General features: G+C 49.9%; 1 protein-coding gene across 12 annotated transcripts in view; it reads left to right on the top strand.

Moving 5' to 3' along the window:
- Nucleotides 1–19,207, top strand: part of POU2F1 (POU class 2 homeobox 1) — a 244,598-nt gene that overhangs the window by 152,033 nt on the left and 73,358 nt on the right. For all 12 annotated transcript variants that reach the window (XM_068270829.1, XM_068270827.1, XM_068270826.1 and 9 more), the window contains one exon: nt 1,052–1,105. In XM_068270829.1, coding sequence (XP_068126930.1) covers nt 1,052–1,105 — 54 coding nt within the window. The remainder of the gene's footprint in view (nt 1–1,051; nt 1,106–19,207) is intronic.

Raw genomic sequence — 19,207 nt, 5'->3', positions numbered from 1 at the left:
ACTTTGCATTATGTTTGGCCCACTCTAGACCACCAGGAAAGCTATACTGGAAGTAAAGACCTAGATCATCAGGGAAGCCATATGGGGGAGGGAGGGGGAAAGCATTAGACACCAGGGAACTGTACACGGGAGGGAGAGGGACAACTAGACACAAGGGAACTGTATAGGGGACGGAGGGGGGCATCTAGACACAAGGGAACTTTACAGGGGAGGAGGGACAACTAGACACCAGGGAAGTTTATAGGGGAGGGAAGAGGGCCACACCAGGGAACTGTATAGGGGACGGAGGGGGACAACTAGACACAAGCGAACTGTATAGGGCAGTGTTCCCCAACCCTATCCTCAAGGCCCACCAACAGTGCATGTTTTGTGGAAATCCACAGAGGTAGCTAATCAGCTCTGCTGAGATGCTAATTGCCTCACCTGTACATGTTTGTGGTTTTCTGAAAAACATGTACTGTTGGTGGGCCTTGAGGACAGGGTTGGGGAACTCTAGTATAGGGGACGGAGGGGGACAACTAGACACAAGGGAACTATATAGGGGACGGAGGGGGACATCTAGACACAAGGGAAATGTACAGGGGATGGAGGGGGGGCATCTAGACACAAGGGAACTGTACAGGGGAGGAGGGACAACTAGACACCAGGGAAGTTTATAGGGGAGGGAAGAGGGCCACGCCAGGGAACTGTATGGGAAGGAGGGGGGATTAGACACCTTTATGGTTGGCCCACGACTTGGTCCCAGTGTTCGATTTCGGCCCACTTTTTTATTTGATCTTGACACCCCTGCTTTAGACTGTAAGACTGATTGGCCAGTGCTCTCTTCCCCTTTGTCTCTTAATACAGTATTTATTTCATCAGCTGTAATCCTCCATTGTCATCTTTTGTTAATTGTTGTATTTATATTGTACTGTTCCCTTTTATTCTGTTACACAGCATGACGGAAGGTGCTGTCTCTATATACATCAGTAATAATAATGAATTAGAGTATGTTGTAAGTGTGTTAAGCGCTGCTCTCTTCCCCTGCTGACGTGTTTCCGCTATACCGCAGGTCCAGCTTGCTGGAACAAGTTTACAGGCCGCTGCCCAGTCCTTAAATGTACAGGTAAGATCCGCGGCGATGCATGTCCCGCTTCCCTCCGCCGCCTGCTGTAACCACCGCGAGCCGCCTGCTTCTCCAGGGCAGACTAATGAGCCAGTCTGACGCCACCTGTCACCCCCTTCTGCCTGCGCTTTGCCTGACACTAGGGATGGTCAATGAGATGCTGTTCATTTTAGGTTACTTTTATGCAGCTTGGAATGGGAGCAATCCAATGCAGCAGCTGATTATTTTAATTTGCCTGAATCAAAGCTGCATACATTTGAATACAATTAAAGCAATCCTAAAAGGAAGCAAAAAAAGTTATACTTACCTGAGTACTGGGAAACCTGATGAGCCAAAGGCTTACAGAATCCTTCTACAGCCCACCGATCCAGCAGTGGGACCCACTTTATCTTCTGGCCACACTCCTGGCTGTGGACTGATCATGTGAGTAGGGTCGGAGCATGTATGAGTAGGGTCGGAGCATGTGTGAGCGCTGAGCATGTGTGAGTAGGGTCGGAGCATGTGTGAGCGCTGAGCACGTGTGAGTAGGGTCGGTGCATGTGTGAGCGCTGAGCATGTGTGAGTAGGGTCGGAGCATGTATGAGTAGGGTCGGAGCATGTGTGAGCGCTGAGCATGTGTGAGTAGGGTCGGAGCATGTGTGAGCGCTGAGCATGTATGAGTAGGGTCGGAGCATGTGTGAGTAGGGTCGGAGCATGTGTGAGTAGGGTCTGAGCATGTGTGAGCGCTGAGCATATGTGTGAGTAGGGTCGGAGCATGTGTGAGCGCTGAGCATGTGTGAGTAGGGTCGGAGCATGTGTGAGTAGGGTCGGAGCATGTGTGAGTAGGGTCGGAGCATGTGTGAGTAGGGTCTGAGCATGTGTGAGTAGGGTCGGAGCATGTGTGAGCACTGAGCATGTGTGAGTAGGGTCGGAGCATGTGTGAGCGCTGAGCATGTATGAGTAGGGTCGGAGCATGTGTGAGTAGGGTCGGAGCATGTGTGAGTAGGGTCTGAGCATGTGTGAGCGCTGAGCATATGTGTGAGTAGGGTCGGAGCATGTGTGAGCGCTGAGCATGTGTGAGCGCTGAGCATGTGTGAGTAGGGTCGGAGCATGTGTGAGTAGGGTCGGAGCATGTGTGAGTAGGGTCGGAGCATGTGTGAGTAGGGTCGGAGCATGTGTGAGCACTGAACACGTGTGAGTAGGGTCGGAGCATGTGTGAGCACTGAGCATGTGTGAGTAGGGTCGGAGCATGTGTGAGCACTGAGCATGTGTGAGTAGGGTCTGAGCATGTGTGAGTAGGGTCGGAGCACGTGTGAGTAGGGTCGGAGCATGTGTGAGCACTGAGCATGTGTGAGTAGGGTCGGAGCATGTGTGAGCACTGAGCACGTGTGAGTAGGGTCTGAGCACGTGTGAGTATGGTCGGAGCATGTGTGAGCGCTGAGCATGTGTGAGTAGGGTCGGAGCATGTGTGAGCGCTGAGCATGTGTGAGTAGGGTCGGTGCATGTGTGAGCGCTGAGCATGTGTGAGTAGGGTCGGAGCATGTATGAGCGCTGAGCATGTGTGAGTAGGGTCGGAGCATGTGTGAGCGCTGAGCATGTGTGAGTAGGGTCGGTGCATGTGTGAGCGCTGAGCATGTGTGAGTAGGGTCGGAGCATGTGTGAGCGCTGAGCATGTGTGAGTAGGGTCGGAGCATGTGTGAGTAGGGTCGGAGCATGTGTGAGTAGGGTCGGAGCATGTGTGAGTAGGGTCTGAGCACGTGTGAGTAGGGTCGGAGCATGTGTGAGCGCTGAGCATGTGTGAGTAGGGTCGGAGCATGTGTGAGCGCTGAGCATGTGTGAGTAGGGTCGGTGCATGTGTGAGCGCTGAGCATGTGTGAGTAGGGTCGGTGCGTGTGTGAGCGCTGAGCATGTGTGAGTAGGGTCGGAGCATGTGTGAGCGCTGAGCATGTGTGAGTAGGGTCGGAGCATGTGTGAGCGCTGAGCATGTGTGAGTAGGGTCGGAGCATGTGTGAGCGCTGAGCATGTGAGTAGGGTCGGAGCATGTGTGAGCGCTGAGCATGTGTGAGTAGGGTCGGAGCATGTGTGAGCACTGAGCATGTGTGAGCAGTGAGCATGTGTGAGCAGGGTCGGAGCATGTGTGAGCGCCGAGCATGTGTGAGTAGGGTCGGAGCATGTGTGAGCGCTGAGCATGTGTGAGTAGGGTCAGAGCATGTGTGAGCACTGAGCATGTGAGTAGGGTCGGAGCATGTGTGAGCACTGAGCATGTGTGAGTAGGGTCTGAGCATGTGTGAGTAGGGTCTGAGCACGTGTGAGTAGGGTCGGAGCATGTGTGAGCGCTGAGCATGTGTGAGTAGGGTCGGAGCATGTGTGAGCGCTGAGCATGTGTGAGTAGGGTCGGTGCATGTGTGAGCGCTGAGCATGTGTGAGTAGGGTCGGTGCATGTGTGAGCGCTGAGCATGTGTGAGCGCTGAGCATGTGTGAGTAGGGTCGGAGCATGTGTGAGCGCTGAGCATGTGTGAGTAGGGTCGGAGCATGTGTGAGCGCTGAGCATGTGAGTAGGGTCGGAGCATGTGTGAGCGCTGAGCATGTGTGAGTAGGGTCGGAGCATGTGTGAGCACTGAGCATGTGTGAGCAGTGAGCATGTGTGAGTAGGGTCGGAGCATGTGTGAGCACTGAGCATGTGTGAGTAGGGTCTGAGCATGTGTGAGTAGGGTCGGAGCACGTGTGAGTAGGGTCGGAGCATGTGTGAGCACTGAGCATGTGTGAGTAGGGTCGGAGCATGTGTGAGCACTGAGCACGTGTGAGTAGGGTCTGAGCACGTGTGAGTATGGTCGGAGCATGTGTGAGCGCTGAGCATGTGTGAGTAGGGTCGGAGCATGTGTGAGCGCTGAGCATGTGTGAGTAGGGTCGGTGCATGTGTGAGCGCTGAGCATGTGTGAGTAGGGTCGGAGCATGTGTGAGCGCTGAGCATGTGTGAGTAGGGTCGGAGCATGTGTGAGCGCTGAGCATGTGTGAGTAGGGTCGGAGCATGTGTGAGCGCTGAGCATGTGTGAGTAGGGTCGGAGCATGTGTGAGCGCTGAGCATGTGTGAGTAGGGTCGGAGCATGTGTGAGCGCTGAGCATGTGTGAGTAGGGTCGGAGCATGTGTGAGTAGGGTCGGAGCATGTGTGAGTAGGGTCTGAGCACGTGTGAGTAGGGTCGGAGCATGTGTGAGCGCTGAGCATGTGTGAGTAGGGTCGGAGCATGTGTGAGCGCTGAGCATGTGTGAGTAGGGTCGGTGCATGTGTGAGCGCTGAGCATGTGTGAGTAGGGTCGGAGCATGTGTGAGCGCTGAGCATGTGTGAGTAGGGTCGGAGCATGTGTGAGCGCTGAGCATGTGTGAGTAGGGTCGGAGCATGTGTGAGCGCTGAGCATGTGTGAGTAGGGTCGGAGCATGTGTGAGCGCTGAGCATGTGAGTAGGGTCGGAGCATGTGTGAGCGCTGAGCATGTGTGAGTAGGGTCGGAGCATGTGTGAGCAGTGAGCATGTGTGAGCAGGGTCGGAGCATGTGTGAGCGCCGAGCATGTGTGAGTAGGGTCGGAGCATGTGTGAGCGCCGAGCATGTGTGAGTAGGGTCGGAGCATGTGTGAGCGCTGAGCATGTGTGAGTAGGGTCAGAGCATGTGTGAGGGCTGAGCATGTGTGAGTAGGGTCGGAGCATGTGTGAGCGCTGAGCATGTGTGAGTAGGGTCTGAGCATGTGTGAGTAGGGTCTGAGCATGTGTGAGTAGGGTCGGAGCATGTGTGAGCACTGAGCATGTGTGAGTAGGGTCGGAACATGTGTGAGCACTAAGCATGTGTGAGTAGGGTCGGAGCACGTGTGAGTAGGGTCGGAGCATGTGTGAGCACTGAGCACGTGTGAGTAGGGTCGGAGCATGTGTGAGTAGGGTCTCAGCATGTGTGAGTAGGGTCTCAGCATGTGTGAGTAGGGTCTGAGCACGTGTGAGTAGGGTCGGAACATGTGTGAGCACTAAGCATGTGTGAGTAGGGTCTCAGCATGTGTGAGCGCTGAGCATGTGTGAGTAGGGTCTGAGCACGTGTGAGCACTGAGCACGTGTGAGTAGGGTCGGAGCATGTGTGAGTAGGGTCGGAGCACGTGTGAGTAGGGTCTGAGCACGTGTGAGTAGGGTCGGAGCATGTGTGAGCACTGAGCACGTGTGAGTAGGGTCGGAGCATGTGTGAGCGCTGAGCACGTGTGAGTAGGGTCGGAGCATGTGTGAGTAGGGTTGGTGCATGTGTGAGCGCTGAGGATGTGTGAGTAGGGTCGGAGCATGTGTGAGCGCTGAGCATGTGTGAGTAGGGTCGGAGCATGTGTGAGCGCTGAGCATGTGTGAGTAGGGTCGGAGCATGTTTGAGCGCTGAGCATGTGTGAGTAGGGTCGGAGCATGTGTGAGCGCTGAGCATGTGTGAGTAGGGTCGGAGCATGTGTGAGCGCTGAGCATGTGTGAGTAGGGTCGGAGCATGTGTGAGTAGGGTCGGAGCATGTGTGAGTAGGGTCGGAGCATGTGTGAGTAGGGTCGGAGCATGTGTGAGTAGGGTCGGAGCATGTGTGAGTAGGGTCGGAGCATGTGTGAGTAGGGTCGGAGCATGTGTGAGTAGGGTCGGAGCATGTGTGAGCGTTGAGCATGTGTGAGTAGGGTCGGAGCATGTGTGAGCGCTGAGCATGTGTGAGTAGGGTCGGAGCATGTGTGAGCGCTGAGCATGTGTGAGTAGAGTCGGAGCATGTGTGAGCGCTGAGCATGTGTGAGTAGGGTCGGAGCATGTATGAGCGCTGAGCATGTGTGAGTAGGGTCGGAGCATGTGTGAGCGCTGAGCATGTGTGAGTAGGGTCGGATCATGTGTGAGCGCTGAGCATGTGTGAGTAGGGTCGGATCATGTGTGAGCGCTGAGCATGTGTGAGTAGGGTCGGAGCATGTGTGAGCGCTGAGCATGTGTGAGTAGGGTCGGTGCATGTGTGAGTAGGGTCTGAGCATGTGTGAGCACGTGTGAGTAGGGTCGGAGCATGTGTGAGCGCTGAGCACGTGTGAGTAGGGTCGGAGCATGTGTGAGCGCTGAGCACGTGTGAGTAGGGTCGGAGCATGTGTGAGCGCTGAGCACGTGTGAGTAGGGTCGGAGCATGTGTGAGCGCTGAGCATGTGTGAGTAGGGTCGGAGCATGTGTGAGCGCTGAGCATGTGTGAGTAGGGTCGGTGCATGTGTGAGTAGGGTCGGTGCATGTGTGAGCGCGGAGCATGTGTGAGTAGGGTCGGAGCATGTGTGAGTAGGGTCGGAGCATGTGTGAGCGCTGAGCATGTGTGAGTAGGGTCGCAGTGGAAGGACGTGCTTGCACATGTTTTTTTTTTTTTTTTTATTCCCTCTGTGCACAAGTGCTTCCCTGTACTGGGCATGTGCAGACTGTACTTGGGCATGCACAGTGCAGATAGGCTCGTCCACGTCTTTGGTCGGGAGGAACCTACTTGGCCTGCTGGGTTGACAGAACTATGAGGGTTCCTTTGTTAGAATAGTAAGCTGTGATAGGACTATCCAGGGGCTTCCCACTACTGAGGTAAACTTTTTATTTTTTTATTTTTATCTAGCACCGTTTAAAGTGGACCTGAACTCAGAACTTCTTCTCTGCTCTAAAAGATAAGCATCAGCATAATAACCTTTACAGAAAAAATCATTTCTTTGTTACAGCTGATACAAATCCTGCAATAAATCTGCAGTGTCTACTTCTTGCTTTCACGGAAGCAGCCATAGGGTTAACATCCTGTGTTTACAAATTAGCTGCTTTGCTGAGGCAGCCAGATGACACAGCTGAGGGATCAAATTACAACTTGGGATTAGTCACTGATGAGGAGGCATTAGACAGGCCAAACTCTCTAAATACAATCAGGGTGCATTTCTCTGTTTTCCTTCTGTCCTGTGCAAGAGTTCCGGTCCACTTTAATGTTTGCATCAATTCAACAGTATCTGATTGACCATCTCTAGGTGGTGTGGCGTGTGTGTGGCGTGTGTGTGGCGCGTGTGCGTGTGTGTGCGTGTGTGTGTGTGTGTGTGTGTGTGTGTGTGTGTGTGTGTGTGTGTGTGTGTGTGTGTGTGTGTGTGTGGTGTGTGTGGCGTGTGTGGCGTGTGTGGCGTGTGTGGCGTGTGGCGTGTGTGGCGTGTGTGGCGTGTGTGGCGTGTGTGGCGTGTGTGTGTGTGGCGTGTGTGGCGTGTGTGTGTGTGGCGTGTGTGGCGTGTGTGGCGTGTGTGTGTGTGTGTGTGGCGTGTGTGTGTGGCGCGTGTGTGGCGCGTGTGTGTGTGGCGCGCGTGTGTGTGTGGCGCGCGTGTGTGTGTGGCGCGCGTGTGTGTGGCGCGCGTGTGTGTGTGGCGCGCGTGTGTGTGTGGCGCGCGTGTGTGTGTGGCGCGTGTGTGTGTGGCGCGTGTGTGTGTGGCGCGTGTGTGTGTGTGGCGCGTGTGTGTGTTTGGCGCGTGTGTGTGTGTGGCGCGTGTGTGTGTGTGGCGCGCGTGTGTGGCGTGTGTGTGTGTGTGTGTGGCGTGTGTGTGTGTGTGGCGTGTGTGTGTGTGTGGCGTGTGTGTGTGTGTGTGGCGCGTGTGTGGCGTGCGTGCGTGTGTGTGTGGCGTGCGTGTGTGTGTGTGGCGTGTGTGTGTGGCGTGTGTGTGCGTGTGTGCGCGTTGTCTCTTCACTAGAACTTGTTTAGCGCCTGACTGTTGCCTAGCGACCCATCTGTAAGCAGTGTCACCCTCACGATTGAGTTTGAACCTGGTGAGCAGCACTCATTGAGAGGCAATTCTGTGTGGACACACCCTAACATCTTATAGAATGGCGTAAAGATGCTCATTTCAGCCATAAAAATGCCGCAATGGTATTCAACACTAGAAAATGAGTCCCTAGTGAGAATAAGGTGCTTTTCAGATGGGCAGCGCAAGCTGGTGAATTCACCGCCTGTCAGCTGCTCTCCTGCATCGGCTGGGCGCTTGTCAGAGCTCAGTACCGACGGTCGAGTCGACAGGTGGCCCCTCCCATCTGTGCGATGCCGTGCTTAGGCGCTGCTTTCTGCCACAGAGTAACACTATCACATGCAGATTAGCCGTCCGTTTTAAAGGGGTCTTGACTTTAATTTTGATTTTGGGTGAATTTTTTTGCCCTAGAAAGAGGAATTGCCATTGACAGAAGGCGAGCAATGAGAGCTGCCTGAAGGCTGGCCACACACTGGTTGATGTGACCATCAGATAGATCTCTCTCAGATCATTATCTGACTAGAGGGGATGTAACTGAAAATCTGTGCAGTGTGTGGAGATGTTTGATCGATTTCAACATGAAATCAATGAAAAATCTGTGAGCGACTGCCGGGTCTCCCAGTCCCCGCCCCTTTCCCCAGGCTGCATAGAGTATCGAAGCCTTACCTGTCCAGGGGCGCTTGTGTGACGTAACAAATGCCATAGAGGTCAAATACTAGGGGCAGTGGTGCACATACCTTGCGTGGCCACTAGAGGCCCTCCCCAGTATTTGGCCTCTACCATTTGGTACATCACACAAGCGCACTGACACAGGAGTGTAGAGACCGGAAGGAGCAGGCATTGGGGAGAGAAGTTGAAACCGCTCGCGGACTGATGAGATTAGCTTAATCGCTCATCGCAAAGTTGAAGGCCTGTCCGCTAGCAACATGCTCCTGATCTGCCGCCGATCAAACAAAACTTTCTGTCTGAATTTTGGATGAAAATCGGTCGATTGGGAATCATTTGTGGCCTTAGTTTCTAGCAGATTCGATCAAGTAATTGAATTGGCCAGATTTTAGTGCAAAAAATCAGTGTATGGTCACCTTAAAGGACAACTGAAATGAGTTATATGGAAGCTGCCATGTTTATTTCCTTTTAAACGATACCAGGAAACATGGCGTTAAATCTTAGCTTCATTAAGCTGACTGCAAGTCACGTGACTTGGGGCCACATATTAAAGGACAACTGTAGTGAGAGGGATAGAGAGGCTGCCATATTTATTTCCTTTTAGGCTGCTTACACACAGGGACGTTACAGGCGCACGTTAGTGCGCCTGTAACGCTCCCCCAACGCACAGCAATGTAACACAAGTGGGCTGTTCACACAGCCCACGTTGTGTTACATGTAACGCTGCACGTTCTCCCGAAAGTGCAGCATGCTACGGCGTTACAGCGGCTATAGCCGCGTTAGACTGTTTGCACATGCTCAGTGGGGGGCAGAGAGGAGGCGGGGAGAGCCAGCTACAGTAGCCGCGCACATAGCTACTTAATATTCACTGCACTGGCGGCAGCTGATTGGCCGGCGGGACCACGTGATGCGGAGTGTCTCGCTCCGCATCACGTGGTCCCGCCGGCCAATCAGCGCCACTCTGGGAGACCTTATAGGGATGGAGCCGCCTAACGCGGCTCACTCTACCGTCCTATCTTGCAGCACCATACATTGTGTTAGGTGCACGTTATGCGACCTTAACGTGGCACCTAACACAACGTCTTGGTGTGCAAGTAGCCTTAAACAATACCAGTTGCCTGGCAGTCCTGCTGATCTATTTGGCTGCAGTAGTGTCCGAATAACACCAGAAAGAAGCACGCAGCTAATCTTGTCAGATCTGACAATGTCAGAAACACCTGATCTGCTGCATGCTTGTTCAGGGTCTGTGGCTATTAGAGGCAGAGGATCAGCAGGACAGCCTGCCAACTGGTATTACTTAGAGACACTGAAGCAAAAAAAAATAAAAATTATGATGATTTGTATGTGTAGTACAGCTAAGAAATAAAACATTAGGAGCAGAGACATAAGTCTAATATTGCTTCCAGTACAGGAAGAGTTAAGAAACTCCAGTTGTTATCTATGTAAAAGAGCCATTGAGCTCCATGACTGAAAGTTGCAGAGAGCTCGGTCTTCTGAAGCTTGTTATCTCAACTGTCAGTCACTGTATTGTATTTTTTTCTGCAGAGGACAGGTCAATAGTTCACTTGCCTGCTCTGTAAAATCATTTAGAATGCTGAGTAGTGTGTAAACTGCAAATATTAGAATGATGCAATGTTATAAAAAAAAAAAAACTATATAACTGAAAATAAAAATATCTTTGTTTTTCTTTGCTACTAATGTTCTAGTAATTATCTGTACTACACAACCAATTCATTATATCATAATTATTTTCCCTTCAGTGTCTCTTTAAAATGAAATAAATATGGCAGCCTCTGTATCCCTTTCACTTCAGTTGTCTTATACGTCAGAATTCAGATCACATCTCTCCCCCTTAGTATTTCCCAGTGAGCTGATTATTGGCGATATCTCGCTTAGGCATAGGTGACAGGTGCTCATTACAGCGATGGTTGCCATAGCTTGCAGTGAGTGTGCGTAGAGCGTGGCATGTGTTTGGCGAAGCCTTGGAAGCATGTGTATGATGAGTGAGCAGGTGTGGGCCTCTCTTCTGTGCCTGGCATGTCTTGGCATCATTCAGCTCCCCCTCTGCCAGTCCTTTGTGCATGCTGCTTGCCAACCTATCCTGCACCAGCCTGTTCCCATGAGTGACTTCTGAGATTGCTGCCGACTAAGCTTGCTTGGCATCCACATTCACACCACAACAACCTTACCTGTTATTTGTTTTTTTTTGTTTTTTTTAAAGTGACCCTGTCACAAAGAAGTGTTGATGCTAGTATGAAATACCACAAATTGCTGTTATGGTAAAAGCTCCAAACCAGTAGAACTTACTTTGAGTTGCACGTTAAATACATGCTGCCAAACACAATTCTCATATGATCACTTGGGTTTTACCCACGGTCAGTGTACAGGTGTGCTGATGTGCTCAGGGCCTGCTGTCCTGGGGGGGGGGGGGGGGGGGGGAGAGAGAGACCTACTTCAGCCATAGTGGAGTTGAGGGGGATACAATAGTCATCAGCAGAAAATTTAATAGCCTTGCAAATCGGTGAAAGTGGGATTATACTACCACATTTTCAGTTTCAAACTACTACTTGGTGAAAGTATTTTCAAAAGCATCCCACGTGTGTAAACATTTTTACTTTCCCAGCAAAGAGCAGTACAGGCTTGCTTATGTCTGGTGAATCGTCAAATGTAATCATTGCTGGCTGAAGCTCTCTGCATGTATCCTGACTCTGCGCCCCCCCCCCTCCTCCCCTCTGCTGACTACACACATCGCCCTGAGTCACATCAGTAGAAAAGGATGGGGGGGGGGGGGATGCAGTGCAGGGCAGAGTGAAGAGACAAGCCTCAGAGAGCTTCAGGCGGCAATGATTACATTGGCAGATGGCTAGAGATAGGCAAGCCTGTACTGCTCTCTTCAGTAAAAATGAACATTTTTACACACAGGGAATGCTTTCAGATGTCTTGTTATGTAACTAACAGTAGCTACTGAAATGTTACTCTTGGGAGTATAATCCCACTGATAGGAGGCTGGTGAATTTGGGGGATGGGATGGAGACTTCTGTGTGTACATAACATTCGTTTTGGAAAGATCACTCTCTAGGTCTTACATGAATTTAAAAGATGTGGTAAATGTCTCTCTCATTTTATCAGTTAATTCAGTTTATTTATTTATATATATTTTTTTTAAATGTGGAGTTCCACCAATGGGAAAAAAAAGTCAGGATTCCTTTCTGGAGAACATGAAGGAATAGCTTTCCTCACAGCAGCACAATAAAATCCCATTAAAAAAAGTGTAGAGCTGGAGTTGGATTTAAAGCGTTAAGTTATAGCGGGCGTCCCCAGCGAGCCGGCTTTCTGCTGAAGTATACAGGCTTTTGTGTGGCGTCCGCAGTAGCGAGGCCGTAATGAGCCATTTATGGCGATCTATCAAAGCCTGGCAGCTCTGAGAAGTCGGGGGGCCGGCATACCTTGCTCGTCCCTTCTGATCTCCTGGCAATGTAATTATTCCGCCATCATTGTCAGGAGCATCCGTCTGTCTGCCAGCCAGTTTAAGGAACAACTCTGAATGCATACACAAAAAAACAGCCATTAGCCTGCAAGATCCTTATAAAATTTCCCAGCATTCCTTCTTTCTCTTTGCAGTTCAGCTGGTGAAAGTACTTAAAATAGGCATCTGTATCCAGTTGTGAGAAACGGACAGCTGAAAGTCAAAATCGGGCTTTGCAGTGGGAGTGTCTGCTTGGTTACCCATTGGAGGCGTCAGGGAGGTGCACTACATGGCCAGGAGTTCTTGGGTGCCTCCATTTGTGCTGGTTAAAGTACACCTGAGCTAAGAGTGACATGAAAGCTGCCATATTTATTTCTTTTTAAGCAGTGCAAATTGCTTGGCAGTCCTGCTGATCCTCTGCCATAGACCCTAAAAAAGGTATGCAGATCAGAGATTTCTGCCTGGATTAGCTGCATGCTTGTTTCAGGTTTTGTGATCCAGAAACTGCTGGTGCCAGAATGATCAGCAGGACGGCCAGGCAACTGGTATTGTTTAAAAGGAAATAAATATGGCAGCCTCCATATTCTTGTCACTTAAGTTGTTCTTTAACTCTGGGACATGTTCCAGGTAAACTGGGACGTCTTGTCAATGTAGCTTAGTCTCCCGTCCCAGGCACAAATATGTCCCAGGGGACAAGGGGCCACTCTGACTACCCGTCTGTCTTTCTTTTGTGTCGCTGTGTGCAGGGATTCCTAGCGATTACCCAACGCTTCTGATTAGAGAGCTGTGTGGTTTTTTTTTATTATTTTAAATAAAACTTTATTATACTTGCCAGGTGTTCGACTTCCACCCATAGCCCCACCTCCTAAAGAAAGAGGTCATTGGTGTTTCTTTGTCCAATCAGATAAGCGCCTGTGAGCTCTTCCTTTAGGGGGCGGGGTTACAGACGGAAGTAGGAAATTCGGACACCTGGTGAGTATTATATAGTTTTTTGTTTTGTTTTTCAAATCTGAATCGCTTGGCCCCCCCAAATTGCTGAAAAATGGCTTTGCAAAAGCGATTTTTCAGAGCCTATATATTTAACATTGCCGCATGACCTGCAATTGCAAGTCCCCCTAATTGCACTAGTGGGTTCCCCACCACCCGTTTCATTAGCAATTGTTGGTGATCCCAAAATGCTGCCAAAATCGCCCTAGTGGGTCCCAGCCCTTAAACTTACCCGAAGTGCAACATGTCATCGTCACTGATTCTGTGCAGAATGACAAGCTTTGAATGCGTACAGAAAACCAGGGGGAGACTAAACGGAGAGTTTCAGGTCAATGCCAAGTCTAGCATTTATCCATTCTTATTATACACAAAAATGCCCCAGACTAGACACGGCTCCTCTACGTCGGGTTTCATACAAAAGACGAGACTTTCACCGTTTGTACGACTAGTACAGTGTTGATTCAGCCTGAGCTGATCTATCGCTGCATGAAACCCCATCTACCAGCGTCCTTCCTTCTATCCTAATGGACTTGGGTTGATAAAGGTCGAGAGAGGAACCTACCTCCAACATCCCTCCCTCTCTACCTTTCCAAAAAATCCTTGAACTAGTGTTCTCCGTAGTACAATGGATTATGGGTTGCCCCCACTCCGGCACAACTGAAAGGAAGGTAGAGGGATTGGAGTGCGGTCTTGGCATTGTACAGCTACAGTGACCTTCCATTTGGACTGAAAGAAGCTCGCAAAATCGTCTTTGGTTGCCATGGCAAAACTTTTCTCCCCCCCCCCTCCACCTCTTACCCGAGAGGGATGTTGGCAAACAGGCGCTATCTTCGGAGCAGAGTGTTTACAGTCCTATGCTGTAATTATCTCTGAATGACTGGCAGAATTAATCAGAGCTGTATGTTAATTAGCCCGCTCTGCAGTCCCCGAAACAGGTGGTGGAAAATATGCAAATGAATGCAGAACCGAACGGCTCTGCTTAACCAGTTTTAATTACCATAAATTGCACAGGCCTTGTATCTCGGCTAGTCCACTCGGTACAGCGCGTACTCTCTCCCCTCCGCAGGCTGGCTCCAAGCCCGCGAACGTGAGGCGCACAAGGGCGACCGGTTCATGCGGGAAGTAAAAAAGAAAAAAAGGAGGGGGGACACAGAAGATATTACGGTTTACTGCCTGAAATAAAAATGCAAAATAAAGCTAGCCGATTGGTTGTTATGCTGATTGTCTTTTTCAAATACTTTTTGGATTGCTGACCCAGAATGAATATGCAGATTCCTGTATTCTGACTCTGCTGGCTGCGCACATGTTCCAGTCTCAAAATATGAAGCCAAAAAGTTCAGCATGATAAATGTTCTGTTGACAGCACCCATATTTCTGCATTAAACATTTGCTTTATTGCTCAAATACACCAACATTTTTAAATGGATCGCATGAACTTTCCTGTTGTCTGGTTTCTTTTTTTAAGTCTTTGGTTTCGTGTTTAAAGTGGACCTAAACTCTTGCACAGGACAGAAGGAAAACAGAGAGACATGCAGCCTGTATGTATTTAGAGAGTTTAGCCTGTCTAATTCTCCACCGTGTAATTAATCACCGATGTAATTTGATTTTTGAGTTGAGTTTGAGCTCAGGAATCTCTGCAGAGCAGCTAGTTTGCAAACAGAAGGTATTAACCCTATGTCTGCTTCCATGAAAGCAGGATGTAAACACACTGCATATTTATTGCACGATTTGTATCAGCTGTAATAGACATTTTTTTCTGTAAAGGTAATTATGCTGTTGCTTATCTTTTAGAGCATAGAGGAAGTTCTGAGTGCAGGTCCGCTTTACGTCTCTTATGCCTGGCATACACGGGTCGATCCGGCGGCCGATTAGCCGCCGCATCGACTCCCACCGCGTCCCCGCAGATTGATTCCCGATCGTCCCCGCCGGCGCTCCTTATCAGCCGCTCGATTCCCCACTATCTTCCACCGGTGGGGATCGAGCGGAGAATCTATCCGGCAGATCATCGGACCTGTTGGATATTATCAATCGAGCCATCAGCGGCTCGATTGATGAGAAAAAAACTCGCCGTGTATGCCCGGCATTAGTGATGTTTGTGAGCACAGATGGTCTGTCCCTAGAATCGCCTTCCTCATTGCGAATGAGAATCATTGTTCCACTAAAATGTTTGTCCTACTTCCAACTGTCATTTTGTACAGTGCTGATTGGCAAATTAAACACTTGTACAAAATGACAGTTGACCGGTTTCTGAAAGCAACAAGTGCAGATACTTTCCACATGGGATGGGAGGCCATGGCTGCAACTCAAAATTTCAAGAAAGGATTTTAAAGTGAAGTGCCATTCCAAACAAAAGGGTGACCCCCTGAGCACCCTAATTTCTAAGCTATTAATGGATCTGTTTAGATCCATGCCTGAGGATGAGCCGAAGCTTGAGTTCAGAAATGCATACTTAAAGAAGCACTCCTTCTCTACTCTAAAAGATAAGCAGCAGCATAACAACATTTAAAGAAAAATGTATTTGTTACAGCTGATACAAATCCTTCAATAAATCTGTAGCATGCCTACTTCCTGCTTTCATGGAAGCAGCCATAGGGCTAACATCCCATGTTTATCAATTATCAGCTCTGCCAAAGCAGCTAGCTGTCACAGATGAGGGAGAATTAGACTAAATACATACAGGGTGCATTTCTCTGTTTTCCTTCTGTCCTGGTCCACTTTGAGAGGGAAGCCTCTGGATCCTAATGAGGCTTCCCAACAGCGCCCTCTTGTCCCTCGTCACCGCTCGTGGGCCCTCTAGCTGATCGGGGCCGCACTCCTAGGCCTCGTTCACATCTAGCTAGCACAGATCAGAACACAACGCATACGATCGCATGCCACCTGCGCTGCTGATACCATCCATTGACAGTGATGGGTCAGCTTTGCGCTTGTGGGCAGAAGGCAGGCAGCAGTATGCAAGTGCATCATAGTGCATCGTACTGCTTCACAGTGCCTTTGATGTGACCGGCAGAAGGGGCCGTCTATGCCCTTCTGCCGTTCTTGCGTTTGATAAGTCATGCGCGCTTCCAAATGTGCACAGAAGCGCATATGGCATGAACAAGACCTTATTCTTGCATGAGCATGGCCACATCTGCGCATTAGCACAAGCCGCTCCAGCTTACTCCGCAGGCGCTTCCATACTCCGTTGAACCTAAAAACTGCCCTGACTGCCAGCAGCTCAGGATAGCTCCTCCTGTTTGATGGCTGCAGCAGCATCTTATACAACCGAAACCCTAAATAAAGCAGCCTCTAAAAATCACTTGAGCCACCTACAGGAGGAATGTGTACTGCGCTGATAGATCGGTCCTCTCGGTGCTTATTGCATACAGCTGTGTATATTGTGCTTCCCGTGTCCCTCTCCCAGCCCCGACACAAATGGTATGCGCCATCCTCGCACGCCGCGGAGACATCGCTGAACGTCTGCACGTTATGAAGTTGTAATCCTTCACTTAGCGACACATAAACGGGGAGTTTGCTGATGAGATGATCCCAGGAGGGAGACATTCATGAGGGTTAATGCTTTCCTCTCTGCCTGCAAATCAATTTCATCCCATACTTTAATGCATATTCTTTGTAGCGCTGGAAATGTCTCGATTAGGTGGAATTACACGCTAGTTAAGAGGCCCGGAATTGTAAAGCGGAGCCCGTTACTCTCCCGGCTTCAGAGCCCTGCGAGATAATAGAGCATAATACGGAATCGTGTTGGGTGTAATCTCGTTCTGCAGTCATTTCTGAGGAGCAGAGACTGTTTTCTGAGAACAGAGCAGACCTCGGCCCACCTGGAGGAGAAAGTTCTAGCGAGTCTCGAGTGTAAATCAGTCCACGGGAAGCCTGTATCCACAGCCACGTGAAGGTAATCTCTGACCGCGGATGTGGAGGGGATGGTGAATGTTTATGGCGGTTTACAAATGCCAACCTGTTTGCCTTGTAGAGGTTATGGACAATGTCAACCTTCTCGTTACAAATGGACACCAGACCAAATAATTTTCTACTTTATGTGGAGAATTGGGAGACTGCTGTCAGTACATATGGCACTTCGGCTTGAAGCAAAGTCTGTAGGAAGCCTGACCTGGAACTGAACCTGAAATTATAGTAGCACTTTGTATTCCTCTGTGGCGGGCCTGTGCGTTGTTCTCTGTGGCGGGCCTGTGCGTTGGCCTCTGTGGTGGGCCTGCGCAATTGCCTCTGTGGGAGATGGCTTTACTCATGCATATACGAGGCAAGGATTGGAACCCAGAGATAAGCCTACACGTTGGCCTCTTTGGCGGGCCTGTGTGTTAGCCTCTGTGGGAGATGACTTTACTCATGCACATGCGTATAGGAGGCAGGGATTGGGTCCCTGTGGCGGGCCTGTTCTTTGGCTTCTGTGAGAGCTGATTGTACTCAAATGCAAGCATATACAAGACAGGGATTGAGTCCCTCTGGCAGGTCTGCACGTTGGCCTCTGGCAGGGATGCGCGTTAGCCTCTGTGGGAGATGACTGTACTCATACGCATGTGTATAGGATGCAGCGATTTGGTCTCTGTGGCGGGCCTGTTCTTTGGCCTTTGTGGGAGATAATTGTACTCAAATGCATGCATATACAATGCAGAGATTTGGTCCCTCTGGTGGGTCTGCACATTGGCCTCTTTGGCGGGCCTGCACGTTAGCCTCTGATGGGTCTGGGCCTCTGTGGCGGGTTTGCATGATGACCTATGTGGGAGATGACTGTACAAACGTAAGACTGTCCACTGAATTGACCATGAGTGATATTTTCAGCCAGTGATGGTCTAAAGTCTCATACACATGCATATATGAGGCATGGATTGGGTCCCTATGACAAGCCTGTGTGTTGGCCTCTCAGGCAGGCTTCCTCATTGGCCTCTGCGTGAGATGACTGAACAAACAGAAGACTGTCCACTGAAGTGCATAACAGTTGTGTTATTTCGCACACACTACACTACAAAACCATTGTCTCTAAGGGGAGTGCATCAGCTGGAAAAATGTTGAATCTTAAGGAGCTGGCACTTCCAAGGTGAATCTTTACTAGTTCCATATAAAACCTATAGCAAGTGTTTCAGAGCCACACAGGGCCCCTTTGTCAAGGCACAATTTGCTCAAAGGCAAAGATCTGTCTGCCGCTGTAATCAAGCTCCAGTAGGGCTAATGGTAGAAGTCTCCTCTAGACATCGCTTGCAGCGATGTGTATTCAGCGTACGGCTTGCCCAAGGATTTCTTACTAAATAGGTGCTGGCTTACTGAACAGGAAGAGCCGAAATTTTAACCCTGGTCTCCTGTGTCAGAGGCAGAGCCCTTAACCATTACGCCATCTATAGTGTGTAAAGTCAGTTTGATGCCGCTAATCACATTGCAGCACAGAATTCAATAGCCTAAAGGGATCTCTGCTCTGAGCAGACGGCCACTTATAGCACCGTCAGATACAAATATAATGTAGCCTGCGTTGTTAGTGCTGGAACATGCTTTGGTAGCAGTCATTCTATTAACAGAACAACGCTGATCAATAACTGGAATTGTGTATCGTTTACTTCAGTGGATATTTCAACGTTCCTCTGTGGCAACCGAAATAGGAAAGTTTACATTTCCATGTGACCAGACTGAAGTCTATTATTATTTGTATAGTGCCAACATCTTCTGTAGAGCTGTACATAGTATAAAACAAATAGTGGGGAGCATAGATACGTGAGAAGTTCAAAACTGTACAAACTGGACATCCAGCAATGCAAATGCATACACTGCTGATGTGTGATTTGAGGCATCACCAACACCGGTACACGTAACACACACATAAGAAAAATTACAGCAGAATTAGGAACACTAGGAGGAGGTCCCTGCCCTTGAAATCTTACAGTCTAGAGCAGGGGTGTCAAACTCAAATACAAAGTGGGCCAAAATTGAGCTCTGGGACCAAGTCACGGGCCAACATCAATGTCTAGTGGCCACCACTCTCCCCTATACAGTTCCCTGGTGTCTAGGGCCCCCTCCTTCCCCTATACAGTTCCCTGGTGTCTAGGGCCCCCTCCTTCCCCTATACCAGGGGTCCCCAAACTTTTCGTTTAAGGGCCGGGTCTACATACATCAGACTGCTGGGGGGCCGGAAAATACATAAAATGTTTAAAAAAAATTACTTTTAATCTAGGTTTCGATTCTCCCCAATCACGCCTGGAGGAGAACTCCCAGCAGCAGCCATTCAGTCATGCGGCGCCTGAAGA

Source organism: Hyperolius riggenbachi, chromosome 2, assembly GCF_040937935.1.
Source record: "Hyperolius riggenbachi isolate aHypRig1 chromosome 2, aHypRig1.pri, whole genome shotgun sequence".
Taxonomy (NCBI): Eukaryota; Metazoa; Chordata; class Amphibia; order Anura; family Hyperoliidae; genus Hyperolius; species Hyperolius riggenbachi.
This window is presented reverse-complemented; position numbering and strand designations above follow the sequence as displayed.